We start from the raw sequence: 20,953 nt of genomic DNA, 5'->3' as shown, positions 1-20,953 counted from the left end.
TTGCTTCATAGCAACATGAGTTTAGTGGAAGTGACCAGAGGGGACCCCACCACACTTGGTTTTAGAAACCGAGGAATAGCTAAACCTTTTTTTGTTCATATTCCCCAGTTCTCTTGACACTTCTGTCCTTGCCCTTCCTAGACTAGGTAAAGCCAAGGCAGAGAAGGATGGCTGGCCCTCAGGTTTTGTCAGTTGTCTTTGATGTCCCTCAATAATGGGGCCCTTGTGGAAGGATGTGTGTCCAGTTCTGCAGGTGAGGGTGTGGCTGTCTGCAGGGTGTCTCTGTGGAATCCACTGGTTAAGCACATGTGTTGGAGAGTTGGTTTGAAACCTCGGCTTTTTCTAACTATGTGGCCTTGGTCAAATCACAGGCTCTCTGAGTTTCAAGTGTCCCATGTGTAGGACAGGGGTGATTAATGTCTACTACCTCGTGCTCTCTCTGGTTGTGAGCATTGAGAGAGTGTATATGGTCAACATAATGTATGACGGCGCAGTGCCTGCCGCATTCTGAGAGCTCAAATGTTAGCAGGTATTATTTATTATCCTAATGTTGAAGTTTCTGCACCATTTGGCCCCTGCCTACTTCATCTTGCTGCTCTGTCCGGTTTTCCTTGGCCTCTGCCTGGAATTTGCCCTTCCTCTGTCCCAAGCCTCCAACCTTGTCTTTCAAGATGGGTAGAGGGTCTCCTGAGAAGTCCTGTGTGACCCCGTCCACATTCTCACCTCTATCTACAAATATGTCTTTACTCCTTTCCCAGTAACTGTACTATCAACTTCCTGGGCAAGGGCTATGATGCCTGACTTATCTGTGTATCTCTTAATATCTGCACCCCCTCTAGGGCCTTGCAGGCTTACAGTAGACCCCTAATAAATGTTGGATGAATAAGGGAGAGTACATGTGTGTATTTGCTTTTTGGGTGTTTGTGTGTGTGTGTGAGACTGTGGTGAGTCCAAGTCTCTATGTGCATCTCACAGTGTCTTTCTCTAGTTGTGTGTGTGACAAGGGCTTGTTTCCAGGTGTGTCAGATGGTGACTGAGTGTGGGACTCTTATCTCTGACAGTTTGTGTCTGTTTCTGAGACAAGTGCATGTCTGTGTGGGTCTGTCTGTGACAGTGCATCTGTGGTTTCTTTCTGATAGGGTGGATGTCCGTTTGTATTCCTGTGACAGATTCTGGGTAGCTATTTCTGGACAGTTTCAGTGACAACACTACATGTCTGCTGGTGTGTGTGTGTGTGTCTGTGACTGGGTCAATCCATGTCTGTTTTTGTGACACTGCCTATCTGTGGCTCTATCACATAAGTGTATGTCTGCCTTTGGAGCAGTGCATGTGTGTCTTGAGCATCTGTGTGTCTTCCTGTGACAGACTCTGGGTCTCATTTCTGGGACAGTACAAGTCTTTCTGTGACACTGCATGTCTGATGGTGCCAGTATCTTTGTGACAAGTTCTGGCGGTATGTCTGACAGGACATTTCTGTGTCCTTGTCACATGGCAGTGTAGGTCTATGTGAATCTATCTGGAGTGCCTTTCTGTAACAGTGCATCTCTGGTGTCATTCTGGGACATAATTTTCTGGCAGCATGCCTGCCTGACAGTAGATTTCAGCCTGTGTGTGACAGTACAGATGTACATGTGTGTCTAGGACAAGTTCATGTGAATGTGTCTGGCCGTATGTGTTTGTGTATTTCTCACATGGTGCTTCTGTGTGTGTGTCTTTGGAGTGCATGTCTGTCTGCTTGCAGCATGAGGCCTATTTTTCCCAAATTTGTGACTGAGGGTATTTTACCACCTCCCCGAGCCCTCGTAGCCCCTGTCTCTCTCATCCAGAAGCACACCCCAAGCCACCACCACTCTGGCTTGCTCCCACCCCCAAGAACCCCTCCCCCGCCGCCATTCCAGATTCTAGACCTGCTGACTGGGTTCATGGCTGGGTCTGGCCAGGTCTGTCTACGTTAAGGGTTCCACAAACACCCCACAGGCCGTGGCCTCCGGGCGTGGGAACTGTGCCTTGGACCAGCGCTTCCCTGAGGTGGTTGTCAGGGAGGTTAGCCCTCCCTGACGGCTGAACAGGTTCCTCCAGGATCCCCGGCTTCAGTTTTCGGGCGGGAGGCGGGCGCCTAGAGGGCTCTGGTCCTGGTTTGAGGAGCACCCTTCCGGAGACAGGGTCCTGGATAACCACAGGCCAGGATTCTTAGAACCCTTAGAAGGCCTGGCGTTATCTCCGCGCTAATCTCGAGGCAGCGGCGGCCAACCAACTTCCTAGGAAAGGAGGCGGTGCAGTTTTTTTTTAAGTTTATATATACACATACAGACACATATATAAAAACAACTCCGCGCAACAACCAAAACAAACGCGCTTGCTGCAAAAGGGATTCCCAAAACCAGTTTCCTCTTCGCACGCGCCCCCTCATTTGCATGCAGACCCCGCCCCCGCGGAAGATCCGGGCATGTATTTGCATAAGGGGGTGCTTGAAACGTTGAGGGTGGCATGCAAATAAGAGCTGGCTCCGATTGGCTGGGGTACAGCAGGTGCTGCGTCCGGATTGATCAAAGCCAAGTGGGCGGGGCCGTCGCCCGGGGCGACTCTCTCGGGAGGCTCGTGCCCTGTCTCAGTAGCGTCGGGGCTGGCGCGCGCGGCTAATCTTAACGTTGCGCTGTTTGCCGGCTCTTCTGGGCCACCAGTTTCCTTACCTTCCACCCTGGCGCCCCCCAGTCCTGGTTCCCCGGCCTCGCTGCCCCGGGCGTCCACGCCTTGCGGGCTCAGCGGGCTCAATCTGCGCAGCTCCTCCTCCATGTTGACTAAGCCTCTGCAGGGGCTCCCGGTGGCCCCCATGACCCCCACGCCGCCGCCAGGTGAGAGAGGCTCCCCTACCGCGCTACCAGGCCGGGCGGGCTGAAGTGGTTGAGGGCGGCGCGGGGGGAGGGGGAGAGGGTCGCGGCCGGCCTCAGCACGCCGCCACCCTGACTTCCTCGCCTCCGCCTGCGTAGGAGGCAAGGATCGGGAAGCGTTCGAGGCCGAGTACCGACTCGGCCCCCTCCTGGGTAAGGGGGGTTTTGGCACCGTCTTCGCAGGACATCGCGTCACAGACCGACTCCAGGTATCCACCACGAGGGTCTTGGGAGGGCCAGGTGTGTGTGTGGCGGAGGCGGGAGCCCTGGGGCTGGGATGCTAATTGACCAGGGAATGAGCCTACAGTGTGCGAGTGGTAGGGTCATGAGGGCCGGGATCCGGGTTGCTGAGGGTGTCTGAGTGCGCGCGCGCGCGCCTGTGTGTGTGTGTGTGTGTGTGGCGGTCCAGGTGGGTATGTGGGGGAAGGGGGGGTTTCAGGGCAAGGATTCTGGAAGTCCAGGGAGTGAGACTGGGGAGTGGGGGGTCGTGAGGACTCTAGACCTTGCGATCCAGGAGAGGTGGTATATATGTGGGAAGATGGGGACCTAGAGTTGAGATTTTTGGGATTTTGGAGGCAGGTGTCCAGGGTGGAGCCGTGAGGACCAGGACCCCCCCTACAGGGTTGGGGTGTCCTGGGGCTGGATGGGAAGATCGAGGGCTTGGGGTGTTAGGAAATTCAGAACTCGTCACGTGGAGTGAGGGGTCCTGAAGCCTTGAGAAGGAAGAGCCCAGGGCCAAAGATGGTGGGAGAGGTGTACTTGGTTTTGGAGACTTGGAGGGCAGGGGAGAAGCTCCAGCTCATTTGGGGTTGTGGTGTGGAGTGGTTGGTTGGGACCAGAAAGACTAGGGTGAGGGTCCAGACCGGGAGAGGTCTGAGGGTCATCTGCTGGTCCCCTCACCTCAGCCCGCTTCTTCAGGTGGCCATCAAAGTGATCCCCCGGAATCGCGTGCTGGGCTGGTCCCCCTGGGTGAGTATCCTTGAAGTCCTTTTTGACCTGGCGACGCCATCTCTGACGATGGATTTCGCCTTTCTATGGTTTGTATGACTCCTTGGGCCCTGTAACGGTGAGAAGAACACTCCTACCAGCCCATGTTTACTCCCCTGTGGTGATACCCACACCTCCATACAGTTCTGACTCACCCCAGTTCCCCTAGAGCCCTGGATTCTCCCCTCCCACCCTCCTTTCTCGCCTCCAAACATTGCCTCAGGGTCTGCCCGCAGGGCATGCTGGTGAGGAAAGAGGGGCAGAGGTCATTGGTTGCCATGGTGACGGTGGCTGCTTCTCTTCTGCCGTTAGAGCGCTAACGGACAACAGGGCGGGTCTGGGCAAGTTGTAGGGGCGGGAGCGCCCCCTGGCGGGCTCTGGGGAAACTGCGCCTGAGCAGGCTGTGGGACCCAGAGGGAGAAGGTGCGCCTGCGCAGTAGCGGAATTTTCATCACCGTGAGAAAACCTGTCTGCGGCTGTGCAAGTCAGTGCACTGGCCGGCAGAGGGCCCCAGCTCAGGCAGGAAGGCTGCTTCTGGCAATCCGTGTGCCCGCGCAGGGCTTCGAGAGTGGGGCGGGTTTTCTGACCAGTAACACGTGTGCCTTTTATTGAGCACCGACTGTATGCCTCAGACTTTGCTTCATCATAAAAGCTTACTGTGTTCCAAGTTCCACTAAGTACTTTCATTCAACACGGTTCTAGATGCTTGGTTACAGTGACAAAATATCACATAATGAAATGACACTATTGAGTTCTCACTTTGTGCCAGTTCCTTTGCAGTTAATCACTTTTAGCTATTTAACAACTGTATATTAGCACCTAGAACGTGCCAGGTACAATTCTAGGCACTTGGCAAAATATTACATTTATTGAGAGCTCTTTTTGTGCTAGTCCTTTTCTACTAATTGCTTTCACCTATTTAACAACTATGTATTGAGCTCTGCTCTGTTACCAAGCATTGTTCTAGTGTTTGAGCTATGGCAGTGAACAAAGCAGACAAACCATCACACAATAATAGTATTTATTGAGTGCTAACTGTGTCAGATTCTATGCTATAAAGTGCTTTTATCTATTTAACAAACATTTATCAAGCAACACTGTGTGTAAGGTACTATTCTAGTCTCTTTACAGATGTCAGTGGACAAAACATAAATTACTACATAATAGTGTTTATCAGTTGCTTCTGCTGAAGGCCTTTTGTTAAGAACCACCTTCATTTATTCCTCAAACATTTCCTGAGGGAATTCCCTGGTGGTCCAGTGGTTGAGATTCGGCACTTTCATTGCTGTGGCCCAGGTTCAGTCCCTGGTTGGGGAAATAGGATCCTGCAAGCGGCACAGCCAAAAAACAAAAAACAAAAAAAATGAACTGAGCTCCTATTACATGCCAGATGTGCAAAGGCTTTGGCTTTTTTAAAATTAATTTTTATTGGAATATAGTTGATTCACAATGTTGTGTGTTAGTTTCTGCTGTACAGCAAAGTGAATCAGTTACAAATATACATATATACACTTTTACTTTTTTTAGATTCTTTCCCAATATAGGTCATTACAGAGTATTGGGTAGAGTTCCATGTGCTATACAATAGGTCCTTATTAGTTATCTATTTTATATACAGTAGTGTTAACATGTCAATCCCAATTTCCCAATTTATCCCTCCCCACCCCATAGCCTTAAGCTTGAATCACCTTCCCAATGGCTATGTGAGTTTAAGCCCTTAAGATGAGAGAACTGAGGCCCAGGGAAGGAAGTGGGTTGCTCAAGGCCACACAGTCAGGAGGCTGAGGAGCTATGATTTAAGTTCAGGCGAGAAGTCAGCCTCAAAGCTGCTAGCCTGACATCTGTATTCTCTTTTCTCTCCCTGCTTCCCCCCCACCCCAGTCAGACTCAGTCACATGCCCACTGGAAGTGGCACTGCTATGGAAGGTGGGTGCAGGTGGTGGACACCCTGGTGTGATCCGCCTGCTTGACTGGTTCGAGACACCAGAGGGCTTCATGCTGGTCCTTGAGCGGCCTCTGCCTGCCCAGGATCTCTTTGACTACATCACAGAGCAGGGCCCGTTGGGTGAAGGCCGAAGCCGCTGTCTCTTTGCCCAGGTAGTGGCAGCTGTTCGGCACTGCCATGCCCGTGGAGTTGTCCATCGTGACATCAAGGATGAGAACATCCTGATGGACCTCCGCCGGGGCTGTGCCAAACTCATTGATTTTGGTTCTGGCGCCCTGCTTCATGATGAACCCTACACTGACTTTGATGGTAAGGCTTCCCTAAATCTCTGTGGGGGGAGTTTTCACCTTTTATCTTTTTGGCCTCTTGACATTTGACCTCCAGTGCTGGGGTATCCTGTAACCCTTGATCTATAGTACACCTTTATAAGGTTCTTGAATTTTCATATTAGGGGCTTTCAAGCCTTGCCCTCTAATAAGTCCATCTTCTGACAGTGCCCTGATCTTGTTCTGGGCTCTTATTCTGATGAGGGGATCCTGCTATTATCCTGAGTCTTCTTTTTCTGGTAAGGAGGTCCTACTGTACCTTTTAAGTGCTTTTATTCCATTGAGCTTCTATTCTGGTGAGGGGACCCTGCTCATACAGTGAGTTCTCTTAATTCTAGTGAAGCAACCATACTTCCTGGGGAGGGTGGGATGGGAGAAGGGCATTATCAGAGAATGGTCTAACCTGTGGCTTGTGTGCAGGGACAAGGGTGTACAGCCCCCCGGAGTGGATCTCTCGTCACCAGTACCACGCACTCCCAGCCACTGTCTGGTCACTGGGTATCCTCCTCTATGACATGGTATGTGGGGACATTCCCTTTGAGAGAGACCAGGAGATTCTGGAGGCTGAGCTCCACTTCCCTGCCCACGTCTCCCCAGGTGAGGCCCCACCCGCCCTAGCCCACCAAACTTCATCCCTCCCAGGGACTGGTGCCCCCAACTCACTGCTAATCTCCTGTGTGCTTCTGATCTGCAGACTGTTGTGCCCTAATCCGCCGGTGCCTGGCCCCCAAACCCTCTGCCCGACCCACACTGGAGGAGATCCTGCTGGACCCCTGGATGCAGACACCAGCCGAGGATGCATCCCTCAACACTCCCAAAGGGAGTTCCACCCCTTTGGCCTGGTCCCTACTGCCCTAGTCCTGGCCAGGGCCCCCATTAGTTAGAATAGCCATCCCATGGCCACACCACAGGGATAGATGGACATCTGTTGATCTGGTTTTACAGGTCATTAAAAATCCAGTGTTACTAGGGTCAGAGATTGGGGATCAGGGGTCAGAAGACATAAGCCAAGTTTACCTAGTCCCCATCCCAATCCTGCTAAGGAGCCTTCCTCCCAGAACGTACGCTCTCTTATTCTGGAGGGGGTCCTTCTTTGCTTCTTGTTTTGCTAAGGGTGTTTATTTGGTTGAAATTACTTACATTCTGAGCCTGCAGGGCTCTTATTCTGATGAGCAGTAACCCCTACACTGGCACCTCCTGCTACCACCACACAAACTTAGTTTAAATGCTCTGACTTGGGCAAGGGTGCTTTCCTTCCAAATACCCCAGCGGCTCTTATTTTAGCAAAGGGACCCTTTCCCCTAGCCTAGGGTCCCATATTCAGTCAAGCTGCTTGCCTACCTCAGCCCAGGGTTGTTTATTCTGGGGGAGGTAAGCCCTATTGTTGTCCCAGGGCTTTTGTGTGTGTGTATGAGGGGACCCTACTCTGTTATCCCAAGTGCTCTTATTCTGGTGAGGAGAAACCCCACTTTCATGATTTGGGAGGGGATGGGAGATGGACACTACTAGAGTCCACTAGGATGGGGTGGATGGTTTTTGGGGGGATGGGGTGGGGGAAATAAGTCTTGTTGTTTGTTCTCCTAGAGCCCTACCCTCCACCTTTTTTGGATTCTTGCTGCCTCCTTCTGAGCCAGGGTTGTCCAGTTGCTGAAATGTAAATACTTATGTATTGGGGAAGGAGAGCTCCAACTGTATCTTCCTCTTCCTTCTCCCCCGCCTGGATTATTTAAAAAGCCATGTGTGGAAACCCACTATTTAATAAACGTAATAGAATCAGAAGCGACTGGCCATTTGTAGATGTGGTGAGGCATTCGTGGAGCATCTACTGAATGCTGAGCCAAGAGGGAGATGGATTGGACCTCTCTGCCCACGGGAAGCCTCAGTCTTGTGGTGCCATCCTGAAGATCTTTTATGGGTTCATTTAAGGTGAAAGAAAAACTTGATTTTCCCCTCAGCTCTTATGTAGCACCCTGTATGTGCAGAAGGGCTGCTTTGGAGATACCGTAGACATTGAAGATGTCTGGGACACACTCCCAAATCAAAGATGGCCAGCTCAGAGGCAGAAAAAACTCCTTTCCCCCAACCCCAGGGGAGGAAATACCTTCCCCATGGGAGAAGAAAAGCCCTTTCTGGGGCTTGGTGAGGGCAGGGTGGGGGTTGAGCGCTGACAGGAATCTTCCTAGCCCTTCCTTGTTTTCTAATAACGTCCAAGGTGGAGTCACCTGTTTTGCCCCTACCTTTTCACCTCTTCCTTGTCTTCTTACCTGTTCATCCGCTCACTTCAACTTCCTCAACTCTTGACTTACCTGCCCTGCCCTATTCTGTCATAGTTTCACTTGTCCCGACCTCAGCTGTACCTTCTCTTGCCCTGCTTTCAACAGCTAACCTAGGGAATTTCCTGGCGGTCCAGTGGTTAGGACTAGGCGCTTTCACTGCGGTGGCCCGGGTTCAATCCCTGGTCGGGGAACTAAGATCATGCAAGCCAGGCAGCGTGGCAAAAAACAAAAACAAAAAACTAACCTGTAAACCTCTCACCTGCTGGCTTACCTACCCCCTTCTCACTTTTCCATTCTTAATGGTGACTCACTTGTCCTCCCTTCTCAGTCTTAACTCTCCTGTGCCATTTCACTAGTATATCCTCAACTGCCCTGCCTTTGTCTGCTCGCTTACCTGCCTGACCCTCACCTGCCCTGCTCCCTCAAAGTCTCACTTCCCTCCCAGATGCCCGCTGTCTCTCCAGGGGGCGGGGGTTGGCCTCGCCGACAGAAGGGAAAAGAACTTCAGTCCAACCCGGAAGGACCCAGGAGTTTTGATGCAGAAAGGGCGGTGCCATCAGAAGGTGGCAATAAAGAGCCGAGATAGGAGACGGACAGCGGAACCAAAGAGACGAGGAGACAGAATGGGCGGGCGATATGGAAAGCGAGATCAAAGAAGACGAGGGCGGGTTTAGTAACGGGAGTGGGCTAAAGAGGCTCTGTGAAGACGGCGGGAGACTGAGCCGGCTGCGTGCCCTGTCTCCGGATCCCGACGGAATTTGGAAATCCTGAGGCCGCTCTTAAAGTAGCGTTCAGGAGCGAACGAGGAGAGCCACTGCTCTGGGCAGCTTCTCGCTCGCCCCATCCCCACCCCGGGGTCCCGGAAGCGGAAGTAACGGACACGGAAGTGGCCTACTGTTGCCGAGGGGACGGGCCAGGCAGATGCCAACATGGCAGCGGTGGGGTCCGGCGGTTCACCCGCGGCGGCCGGGCCAGGGGCGGTCTCCGCAGGGGCGTTGGAGCCTGGGACCGCGACTGCGGGTGAGACAGGCTGTGGCTGAGCAGTCGGCGGCAGGCCGGGGGGCGGGATCGCTGGGGGGTCAGAAAGGTTCCTCACTGAGGCGAGAGGGAGCATCCCGTACGGACCAACCTATGTGTGGGCAGTGGGGGGTGGGAGGAGGACGTGTGTTTTGGGGGCGGGGAAGAGACCATTCTGAGGGTGATGGGGAGGTTCCTTCTGCAAATAGGGAGTAGAGACCATTCTGAGTTGGAGGCGGGTATTTCCTTTTGGGGAGGCTAAGACCACTAAGACCATTCTGAGTGTGCGTGGGGGTCCGTCCTTATACAAGGGAGAGACCATTCTGAGAGCGGGAGAGTTCTTCCTTATAGAAGGGAGGGGCTGTTCTGAGGGTAGTGGTTTCTTCCTTGTAAAGGGACAGGGGTATTGTGAGTTAGGGTGGGGCGGGTTCTTCCTTATGTGACTTAGAATATTTTGAGGATAGGGATGTCCATTATATGGGGAGAAGACCATTCTGGGGGTCCCTTCCTGATGGAGATAGTTCATTGTATGTTGCAGTGGGAGGGGCCTTCCTTATATGGCGGAGAAAGGACGTTCTGAGGGCGCCAGGCCATTCCTTATAACGGGGAGAGTTCATTGTGAGTGTGAGCAGGACAAGGGAAAATTCCTTAGCTGGAGGTGGGGGTATGCGGTGGTGGGAGGATGATTGGTGTATAGGGAAATATTTCCTTATATCGTTAAGGGACCCAGACCATTCTTAGTGGAGTAACCATTTATTACATGGGGTTCAATCCTTTGGACAGTGAGGGAATCATTTCTTATATTTGTTAGACCATTCTGGGGTTAGGGAGGAATCAGTCATCTTAGGCGGGAGGGGTTGGAGAGACCATTCTGAGTGTAAGGGAATGGAATAATTTAGATGAGAGAAAGTTCCTTAGGGGATGGACATGCCTTATACAGTGGTCTCATTCCTTGTATTAGGGTATCATTTTTCACATGAGACAATCCTTCACTAAATAGAACCATCATTTCATATAAATCTTTGGTTGTTCATCCATAAAATGGGAACACTGATAGTTTCTTCAGAGATCAGAGCCATGTAGGGGTCTGTTGAGGTGATCCATATAAATCCCTTATCCCAGTGATAGGCACGCAGTAAGCACTCAATAAATGTCGAGGATGCAGTTGGTATTCTGCCCAGGGCAGGGTTGCTTCTCAGGGGAGGGAGAGAGAGGGCTGAGGTGGGTGTCCAGGACCTGCCCCACCCATTTCCTGACACCTCAGCAAGGATTCCAGGTATGGGCTGGACAGGGAGAGGCCCACTTCTCCCTTTCTGGCTCTTCCTGCCTGTGGCTGAGGCAGTGGAAGCTGGCAGGGATCAGACTCACGTTGGGTCAGGATAGGCAGGCAGAAGGAGGAAGTAGTGGTGGCTAGGAGGATCCTGGTCGAGAAAGGAGAGGGGAGGGTGGTAGTGTGGTTATGCCACAGCAGCTTTTGACCCCTTCTTCCCCCTTACTCCTTCCATTCCCCACAGCTCACCGGCGCCTCAAATACATATCCCTAGCTGTGCTGGTGGTCCAGAATGCCTCCCTCATCCTCAGCATCCGCTATGCCCGCACATTGCCTGGGGACCGCTTCTTTGCCACCACTGCTGTGGTCATGGCTGAAGTGCTCAAAGGTCTCACTTGCCTGCTGCTGCTCTTCGCACAGAAGAGGGGTATGAGCCAGGGAGGGGGGCTGCAGGGAGGGGGGCTGCATTGGAGTCGGTGGGTGGCAGTGTGTGTATGTGTGTGTGTGTGTGTCTGTGTGTCTGTGTGTCTGTGTGTCTGTGTATGTACCCGCACCCACGTGGAGGGTTTGGTTGGGGGAGTATCTCTGTGTCTATGAAAATGCCTGGGGACTGTGTAAGTGCGGCTTGGCCGCCTTGTACCTCCAGCTATGAGTAGCTGCATCCACATGTTTATACCCCTAACTCCCCAGGAGCTGGCCAGTAAACACTGAAGGAGTGAGACAGTCTGTGCCCATAAGGTAGCAGGTGACCCTTACATGATGATTTATTGATTTCTCTCTAACTTTTCATTATGGAGAATTTCAAACACAAAATCAGATAAAATAATAAAATGGTAAAATATCCATGTCCCATCACCGAGATTCAACAATGATCAACTCATGGCCACTCTGCCATTAAACAGCATCAGTGATTATCCACTCACTACCAATCTATGTGTCTGTTTACCTACTCCTGCACCTTGTTATATTGAAGTATGTCCCACATGAAGTATGATTTTGAAGTAAATTCCCTCTTATTATCTTGAGTAAATATTTCGGTACATTTAAAATAATGACTTCAATCAGTCATGACTGCTGGAAATCATACATCAAAAAATTAACAATAATTTTTTAAGTTAATAAAATAATCAAATATCCAGTCAGTGTTCAAATTCGTAATGATTTCTCAAATGTCATAAAAGTTTTAAAAATTTTGTTTGAATCAGGTTTATATAAAGTCAGTGCTTTGTAATTGGTTGGTGTCTTCTAGGTCGGCTAGCCTCTAGGTTCCCCTCCAACTGTTTTTTTTTTCTCTCTGCAGTTAATTTCTCGAAGACATAAGGTTGTTTGTCTTGTAGACTTTGGGTAGCCTGGATTTTGCTGAGTGCCTCCCAGTGGTCTCATTTAACATGTTCTTCTATCCTCTATATTTCCTATAAGTTGAATTTATTTACTAATTTAAACACCTCCCCCAAAGGCCTTCTTCTTTAAAATGTTGCCCAGTCATTTCTCTATAAAGGCCTCGCATGCGGCTCTGCCCTAGGTATTTACACTGAAGAAAACATTCTCACCCACTCATTAGCTCCAGGGCCCTGGGAGGCAGCAGTTTAGGAACTCATCTGCTCTGTTCTAGATTGATTCTGAGACGGTTCGAGTGAACACTGTGTGGCAGGCCGTGTTCTGGCTGTGGAGGTGGACATGTTAGCGATGCAGATGTGCATCTTGCCCTCAGGGGGCTGATATTTTAGATGGGGAGAGACAAACAGCTACAGGTTAATCACAGCTTTCATCTCTTATCTACAATTTCAGCAACACCCCTGTTTTATTTTTTTAGTTTTCTCATTTGGTGTGAATGTGTCCACGAGTCACTGCAGAAGTATGAATGTGCTTGATTACGGTGTGCAGCCCCATATACGTGATGTGTGTTATGTGAAATATATAGCATATATGCCGTGTTACCTTTCTAACACCTGGACATTTTTGAACACCCAAACCCCTGGGCCCAGGGAATTTGGGTAAAGGGTTAGAGATTGATAATTACTCCTGGGATTAATGCCATGAAGGGCAAGGGCAGGGTTTTGTGAATGAGCATCAGCAGGAGTTCCTGCAGTAACCTTGTGCAGTGGTTGTGGGCTTTTCCCTGAGGAGGGACACTCAGATGAGTCTTAAAAGATGAACTGCAAAAAAGTGGGGTGAGATTTGCAAAGGTCTTATTATATACGAAAGTATTCTCATTTATTGATTGGAGCAGGTCCCAACCAGACTTTCTGCTTTAGAGTCAAGCCTGCATTCTTCCATGTGACAGGGGCAAATGCTTGGTGTGTGTGGGGCTGACAGAAGGAGGCGGCCAAGTGGAAGATGGCCCCTGCCCTCAGGCAGCTCTCAGGCTAGGAGGGAACTAGGAAAAGTCTAAAAGTTGAGTCTAAGGGACTTCCCTGGCAGTCCAGTAGTTAAGACTTCGCCTTCCAATGCAGGGGGTGTGGGTTCGTTCGATCCCTGGTCAGGGAGCTAAGATCCCACGTGCCTCGCGGCCAAAAAACCAAAACGTAAAACAGAAGCAATATTGTAACAAATTCAATAAAGACTTTAAAAATGGTCCACATCAAAAAAATCTTTAAAAAAAATAAAATAAAAAAATAAAAGCTGAGTCTAAAACTTTCCCTCTGCTTGGTAAACAGCCTTCCACCCACACTCCTAGAGTTTCTACTTCACAAGCTCCTAGTTAGTGCTGATTATTTCATTGCACAAACTGTACTGAGTGCTTGCCCTGGGACTTTGTGCCAGAGAGGTGGGCTCTAAGATGAGTGAAATGTGGTCTGTGATTCTCAGACTGAGTATCCGAAAGGCTTGCTGGAGACATGGTTGTACTGTAGAGAAACCGAGAGCGCAGACCTCATTCTAGCCCTCAGGGAGTTGAAGTGTGGTGGGGAGACACAGGACCAGGCCCAGTCCTGTCCTTTAGAGGATCCCCATCTTTGGAAGTCAGTGCTAAACAGGGCTCTCCTCCCTCCACCTAGGTAACGTGAAGCACCTGGTTCTTTTCCTCCACGAGGCTGTCCTGGTGCAGTATGTGGACACACTAAAGCTCGCAGTGCCCTCTCTCATCTACACCTTGCAGAATAACCTCCAGTATGTTGCCATCTCCAACCTGCCAGCTGCCACTTTCCAGGTGAGCCCCAAGCCCAGGAACTGGCTGGGGTGGGGGATATAGGATGTTGGGGAGGGAGGGCTGCAGAGAGCAGGGGCTGTGTTTCCTCCAGAATGTCCTTGGATCTTCCTCAACCTCGGTTTCCTCATCTGTGAGAACTGGGAATGGAAATGGTAATAGTAGCTACTCACTGAGATGATTAAAAGAAGTAATATCTGGGAAGAGCCCTTGGTTGGTGATGGATAAGCTTTAGGCTATTTACAAGCAACCTTTAAGATGGTTAAAGAGCCTGGATTCTGGGGCCAGGCTGCCTGGGTTCAAATCCCAGCTCTGCTACTTTCCAGCTGTGTGATATTGGGCAAGTCACGTAACCTCTCCATCTCATCTTTAAATTGGACATTACAATAACACACTTCATATGTGAGGATTAAATGAATTCATGTGAAGTGCTTAGACCCACACCTGGCACACAGTAAGCTCTATGTAAATGTTTACTGACATCATTTCATGGCTGATTCATTTGTATCAACACATCCTTATCAAGACCTCCCTCATCAGGATGTTTACCATTCATTCATTACCTGCTGTGTGAGGTGCTTCACATACATCAGTTGTATTTACAGATGGTATGTCAGGGCTCAGACAGGGCAAGTGCTTTGTCCCTCATCACACAGCTAGGACATGGGGTTGGGATGTGGACTTGGGTGTGGCCCAGGACATCCTTGCACAGCCATCCTCCTGTGTACTTTCTGGGAGGCACCTCAGAGCTATTTAGCCGCATCTCAGTCAGTGGCCAGTGGCTGGATATTTTTGCTGTTTTTATGGTTATCTACCCCACCCTGTCCCTCCATTGTGCCTGGGGGCCCACAGTGGGTGCTGTCCCCCACATGTGCATGTTGGGGGTCGGGAGCAGCCCTCAGTGTCTTCCACATACCACTCGCAGGTGACGTACCAGCTGAAGATCCTGACCACGGCACTGTTCTCCGTGCTTATGCTGAACCGCAGCCTTTCCCGGCTGCAGTGGGCCTCCCTGCTGCTCCTCTTCACCGGAGTCGCCATTGTCCAGGCACAGCAAGCCGGCGGTGGGGGCCCGCGGCCACTGGATCAGAACCCTGGGGCGGGCCTAGCAGCTGTCGTGGCGTCCTGTCTGTCCTCGGGCTTTGCAGGTGTCTACTTCGAGAAGATCCTCAAAGGCAGCTCAGGCTCCGTGTGGCTGCGCAACCTGCAGCTGGGCCTCTTTGGCACAGCCCTGGGCCTGGTGGGGCTCTGGTGGGCCGAGGGCACTGCTGTAGCCCACCGTGGCTTCTTTTTCGGGTACACGCCTGCTGTCTGGGGCGTGGTGCTCAACCAGGCCTTCGGCGGGCTACTGGTGGCTGTTGTCGTCAAGTATGCCGACAATATCCTCAAGGGCTTTGCCACCTCCTTGTCCATTGTGCTGTCCACTGTTGCCTCCATCCGCCTCTTTGGCTTCCACGTGGACCCTTTGTTTGCCCTTGGCGCAGGGCTGGTCATCGGTGCCGTCTACCTCTACAGCCTGCCCCGAGGTGCAGCCAAAGCCATAGCTTCCGCCTCTGCCTCCACCTCTGGGCCCTGCACTCGCCAGCAGCCTCCGGGGCAGCCGCCGCCATCGCAGCTGTCTTCCCACAGTGGAGACGTCAGCACGGAGCCCTTTCTGCCAAAGTCAGTGCTGGTGAAGTGAGGGCTGGCGGTGGCGGTGGGGGGAGACAGGGAGGGACACTGGTTGGAGGGTGTTGGGCATCTGCAGGACCCAAGTTGCCACCGGGGCCTGGCTCCCCTGGGGTTGGGTCTTTTCTTCCAAGTTGTCGAGACTTCCGGAAGCTTGTGGGACTAGGGCAGGGCATCACGTGAACCCTTCCTTGTAGCCAGGGGTTTTTAGAGCTGCCTCCTCTGTCTCAGTCTAACCCCTTCGGGGACCGGGTTGGAGGTGTTATCATTCAAGGCTTTTTTTGTCTGCCCCCCTCAGCCAGAGGCGTCCTGTCTCTCATGCCTGGGAGAGTCCCTCCCAGCAATCCCTCCACCTTTGTAGGGACAAATTGGACAAAAATCCTACAGCTCTTTAGTAATGACTGATGCCTACGGGTGGGTTTCCGACTCTGATAGCTTGAGGCCTTCTCTCCTCCCTGACAACCACACTGGATCATATTAGTAGCTCTTTTTGTGGCCTTGGGGCAGCTTCCCTAACACAGGGACTTGAAAATGGGCCTCTTGTGAGCACCCAGGGAGAGAGGAAGGGGGGCGACAGCTGAGATTTTTGCATCAGCCCATTCAGGGGAAGGGTGCAGTAGGGGCCATTTGTTTGTGATTTGGGGGTTTGTGGTGTAATCAGATGAATGATCCAGGGTGTGGGAAAAATGGAGAAGGGAGGTCCTTGAAGTGGCCTAATCTCATGGAATCTAAGACACCGTCAGTTGCTGGATGCAGGGTTATTTTCTAAGATATCCTGAGAGGAAAAATAAAGCTGCCAGCCACACTCGTGATACCCAACTGGCTGTACGAGGCACCCTTACTTCATGGGGAGGGGTGTCTTTAAATTGCTGAAATGTGGAACCTGCCCCCTGCACTCCCCAAAGCTTATTGACCCCTTAACTGTCTCCCAGGGTGTATATGGGTGTGTGTGTGTGTGTGTGTGTGTGTGTGTGTGTGTGTGTGTGTGTGTGTGTGTGTGTGTGTGTGCGTGTGTGTGTGCGCGCGCGCGCGCGCGCGCGCGCGATGCCTGGGCTATCTTTGCTATATGTACATAGGGCCGTTGGATCTTTATTTTTGATTAATTTGTTCTGATTTTTTGGTTTGTTTTTTAAGGAACTGTAATGAACAAATGTCAGGATACCCAATGCCAAATAAAGATATTGTATTTATTTAGTCCACGTGTAGCTTTCTGACCCAGGGGACCCGCTCTCTCCACGTGGGCTCTGTTACTAACCCTGGGGACTACCAGCCTCACTAGTCATCCTCGCTTGCTCAGGACGTCCACCTGCCAGCCCACCCCAGCTTTCTGTGTTTTTCTTTCCTCCCCGTTCCCACCACAGGTTGCTCACCAAGGTGAAGGGTTCCTAGCCGCTGGGATTGAAGACGCTGGCCTGGCCTCGCTCTCCCTTCTTGCCCTGGTCCAGCCAGGACCAAACGCTCTGATCAGTATTGGGGGGGGTAGACACCGAACCCCCTGTCCCCACACCCCCTCTCCCACGCAGGGCTGACATGACTAAACTCTGGCCCAGACAGGACCCAACCACCTCAGCCTCCAGCCCCTGCCACCCCCATGTCCCTGCTACCCCTACAGTATTATTTCTTAGGTGAGTTTTTGTAAATAAAACGTGTTTTGCATCTTGCTGGCTTGGGTTGGGAAGTCTCAAAAGTGTGAGAAAAGGAAGCACTCAGGTCTCATGGGCATGATCCACCGAAAAGCTTTTATTAAAAACCCCAGAGCGGGTGGGGGTGGGGAAGGTTCAGTCCTGCTGCTTGGTTCGGGAGGCCTCGGCATTGGCCCGGAGCACAGCCCCCGGGGATGGGTAAGGGCGCTGCTGGAAGAGGGGCCCGGCTGCTGTCGTGTCTGCACCCGTCTTGGCCTCATTCCGCTTGGGGAGTCCTGTTGACCACGTGCCCCTGGGGGTGACAAGGGGTGGGGGCAGGAATGTATAATATGTGTACTGTGGCAGGCACCTCCCACACACAACTGACAAAGGGGGAAAGGAGACAGGAAGAAAGGAACGGTCAGCGGTGCAGTGAGTCAAGAGGAAAAAGGAAGGGCTCTTGAGGGGTGGTCAATTACCGGGGTGCATCTGAGTACGAGCTGGGGTCCATGGGGTCTAATTCTTCATCCTTCCGGCTTGCCACTGCGGAAGTAGGTGGCAGAGTGGGGTCTTCGACGGGGGCACAAGGAGTCCCGGATCACCGAGCTCTCCCATCCCCGGAAGAAATGGAGCCTGAGGCTGCCAGGCCCCAGGCTCAGGCACTCGCGTGAAGCCAAGCGAGGGCTTCCTTACACTGTGCACCCCTGGTGCCCCCCTTGCCTTACCCCAGCTTACCCTTCTTGCTCTTGGGATAGGGAGCCAGCTCCTCCCGGCGATGGTGGCGCCGTTCTTTGCCCTCTTCCCGGTCCACCTTGTCATACCCGCGGTCCCGGTCCCGATCCCTGTCCCGCTCTCGCTCTCTGTCCACCTTGTCATAACCACGCTCCCGGTCTCTGTCAGACTTCTCGTGGCTCCGTTCTGACTTCTCATGGCTGCGTTCTGACTTCTCGTGACCTCGGTCCGATTTCTCGTGGCCCCGGTCTGATTTCTCATGGCTCCGGTCCAACTTCTCCTCAGTATCTGGGGACACGAAAGCCTTGTGACCTTCCTGCTCCCACCTCAGGACCCAGCAGCCTCTGCCTTCAACAGCCTCCTTTGCCTGGGGCTGGGCCTGCCTGGTCTTACCTGCCCCAGTCTTTTACCTGACCCCTCTCGGAGAACTGCTAGAACACTCGAGGCACCCTTGTATCTGCCAACTCACCTGCATTACTGCTCCTGAGCTTCTTGGCAGATTTGGAAACAACGGAGTTGGGATCATGTGGGGACAGCCAGGACACGAGGTCTGTGTCCGCATTCCAGTAGTAAGGGAGCCCGCTGCAGGGCAGTGGGAGGGAGGGAGGGAAGGAATGTCAGCACGGATATCCTCTCCTTGTAGCCTCAACTCTTGTCTCCCCAATCTCTGCCTGTACCTGCCCCATGCCAGGACCCTACAGGGAGGGCCCCCAGATCTCTTCCCTTGTGGCCCCCATTTACCCCCAGCCCGCCCCCCCCGCGTCCCCAGACTCACCAGGAAGGGTCAAACACCTTGTACCAGCTTGGTGGCAGGCCCTCCAACCGGGTCGCCTCATAGTCCACAGGATCATCATCATAGTCCTCGGCAATGATCTCTTCCTCCGGTTCTGGCAGGACAAGGAGGGAAGGAGGACAGCAGTAAGGACCATAGGGATCCCCATCCTGCAGTCAGGGCCTGGGGAGACACACTCACATTCACGTGGACCACGTGTGTGTGCCAGGTCTCAAGTGCCCTAAAAAATATTGCTCACATTCCAAATCCAAGTATCTGAGTATCAGGATTTACCAAAACATTTACCCAAATCTGTTCTGTTTCTGGGTTCAGATATGACATACTGCTACCTGAACTTATCTGGTTTCAGACTTTAGACAGGGATTCATTAAAAAACATGTATCCATATTTATTCAGTTCCTGAGTTCAGATAGTATGTGACACCATACTATCCAAATTTATTTGGATAAAATTAGTTTCAACAAGGGGTTTATCTAAAAATATGTCCAAATCTGTTCAGCTCCCAAGCTTGGCAAATATGAGGTTTCTGACTCCGGTATACTGAGTAGCAAGTTTGGATAGCAAGGGATTTATCCAAACGCTTCTCTGAATCTATTCAGTTCCTGAGGCCTACAACTGTTGTCAGTTACTATCAACAGAATAAAAAAGGTGTATGAGTACCTGGACCTCCGTAGGTCTATCACAGATTTCACCTATGGATATAGCTAACAATGAAATGTATATGTCAGCAACAGCAGAGTGCCTGTCACACAATAGGCCCAAAATAGATGTCAGCTATAATCATCAGTATTGTTAGTAAGATATATACAATCAGCACAGGGCCTGGTACCAACAGCCTTAAAGTAAATATCATATCAATGATCATTATCAGTATTATTAACCAAAGATCTATGCTTGGCACACAACAGGCTTGTAATAGTTGTCACTTATCAATAAAGTGAAAATAAGATGAGTTTTCCAGTACCTGGAACACCTTAGCCCAAACTAGATGCCAGCTTTTACTATTACTTACAATAAGGTAGAAATACTAGCAACAGCAGCACTATCATTTAGGCCTAAATGATAGATCCTATCATTATTTTATATACTGTTCATCATAATGTGTATGACAGACACTTAAGAAGACCCAAAATACATGTCAGCTATTGATACGGTGAACAATAAGGTATATATCACCAGCACAGTGCCTGGCTCCACAGTAGGTCTAAAATAATGTTATCTACTAGTATGGTAAAGAACAAAGTATTAGCATCCTGCCACTGTGCTTGGCCCACAGGAGGCTGCAGTAGATTTCAGCTTCTGTCAACTGTTACTATCCTTACTATTAGATACTTTGTAACCACCTCCAGGGACTGATGGATGGATTAAACTTGGGATATAGAAGACCCAAAAATACACGTCAGCTGTCAGTATTATTAAGGATGAAATGTCTATTTCCTGTCCCCACCCGCCTCCTCATACGGTAGGAATGGGTGTCAGGAATACGCATTGTTAACAGTGAAATGCCTGCCACCCCACTGCTTGGTGCGAAGTAGGTCCATGCTAGGTATCAAGTGGCAGTATCAACAACAAAGTGCCTGTCAAGCCTGGCACATGGTAGGCCTATCTGCTCTTAGCTCTCTCACCGGGCTCCAGATGTTTGAGAATGCCTCTCTTGGCCAAGCGGGTCTGCAGCGCAACGGGCAGCGGCATAGCGGATAGCAGACAGACCTAGGGAAGAACAGACAGACCAAAAAACAGCTCAGATGAGGACTGAATCTGGATCTTGTAACCAAGCGCCTCCCCCCAGCAAGTACTCATCTGGACCCCCACCTACCCACCTACACTAGGAGCTGGGCGACAGACCCTACGCTAAAAGGTGGAAGGGATAAATGGCAATATCACCAAAACTCTCACCAACCCTCCTCTCCCGGGCCGGGTGCTCCAGGACCGGCTTCCTCTCCCAGGCCCAGGCTCCGCCCATTGCCAAAGGGTCCAAACGCGGCTGCCCCTCGCCCCAGAAATGGGCTCACCCAACTTCCCCCAAAGACTACCGGGTGGAAGGAACCAAAGCGCTGGGATGGGGGAGCAGAGTGCAACACCTCCTCCAGCTCCAAAAAATGCGCCCACCCCGACATTACCAATACAGTCACGCGGGTAGTGGAAAGCTGATAGACTGGCCGTCTCTCTCTCGTCGCTTCTATGATTGCCAGGACTACACGATTCTCTTCTCCCAAAGCCCAGAACGAAGTCCTCTCTCTCCGAGCCTGGAGGAAACTGGGCTACGCTCAGGCTGCGGCGAACA

General features: G+C 51.5%; 3 protein-coding genes across 5 annotated transcripts; 2 read left to right on the top strand and 1 right to left on the bottom strand.

Moving 5' to 3' along the window:
• The first annotated feature begins 2,600 nt into the window (after positions 1 to 2,600).
• Positions 2,601 to 7,650, top strand: PIM2 (Pim-2 proto-oncogene, serine/threonine kinase). Its single transcript, XM_061178346.1, has 6 exons — positions 2,601 to 2,852; positions 2,988 to 3,097; positions 3,807 to 3,857; positions 5,757 to 6,129; positions 6,567 to 6,743; positions 6,841 to 7,650. Exons 1-6 carry the CDS (start codon positions 2,792 to 2,794, stop codon positions 7,002 to 7,004), a joined length of 936 nt encoding a protein of 311 aa, XP_061034329.1. The 5' UTR covers positions 2,601 to 2,791; the 3' UTR covers positions 7,005 to 7,650.
• A 1,397-nt stretch (positions 7,651 to 9,047) lies between these two features.
• SLC35A2 (solute carrier family 35 member A2) lies at positions 9,048 to 17,171 on the top strand. 3 transcript variants are annotated; one of them, XM_061177851.1, is made up of 6 exons: positions 9,055 to 9,442; positions 10,954 to 11,136; positions 13,706 to 13,857; positions 14,780 to 15,002; positions 15,339 to 15,516; positions 16,884 to 17,004. In XM_061177851.1, the coding sequence occupies exons 1-6, from the start codon at positions 9,352 to 9,354 to the stop codon at positions 16,909 to 16,911; spliced, it is 855 nt and encodes a 284-aa protein (XP_061033834.1). In that variant the 5' UTR covers positions 9,055 to 9,351; the 3' UTR covers positions 16,912 to 17,004. The 3 variants fall into 3 exon arrangements, with proteins under 3 accessions (XP_061033836.1, XP_061033833.1, XP_061033834.1); XM_061177853.1 differs by lacking the exon at positions 14,780 to 15,002 and having other exon boundaries at positions 9,048 to 9,442; positions 15,370 to 15,516; positions 16,884 to 17,171; XM_061177850.1 differs by having other exon boundaries at positions 9,052 to 9,442; positions 14,780 to 15,516.
• Positions 17,172 to 17,242: 71 nt separating this feature from the next.
• On the bottom strand, positions 17,243 to 20,941 carry PQBP1 (polyglutamine binding protein 1). Its single transcript, XM_061178683.1, has 7 exons — positions 20,790 to 20,941; positions 20,295 to 20,379; positions 18,652 to 18,763; positions 18,346 to 18,458; positions 17,880 to 18,164; positions 17,624 to 17,687; positions 17,243 to 17,457 (listed from the first exon to the last, which is right to left on the bottom strand). Exons 2-7 carry the CDS (start codon positions 20,359 to 20,361, stop codon positions 17,301 to 17,303), a joined length of 798 nt encoding a protein of 265 aa, XP_061034666.1. The 5' UTR covers positions 20,362 to 20,379; positions 20,790 to 20,941; the 3' UTR covers positions 17,243 to 17,300.
• Between the last annotated feature and the right edge of the window lie 12 nt (positions 20,942 to 20,953).

Source organism: Eubalaena glacialis, chromosome X, assembly GCF_028564815.1.
Source record: "Eubalaena glacialis isolate mEubGla1 chromosome X, mEubGla1.1.hap2.+ XY, whole genome shotgun sequence".
NCBI classification, from domain to species: Eukaryota; Metazoa; Chordata; class Mammalia; order Artiodactyla; family Balaenidae; genus Eubalaena; species Eubalaena glacialis.
The sequence above is the reverse complement of the archived record's forward strand: the minus strand, read 5'-3'. Positions and strand labels throughout refer to the sequence as shown.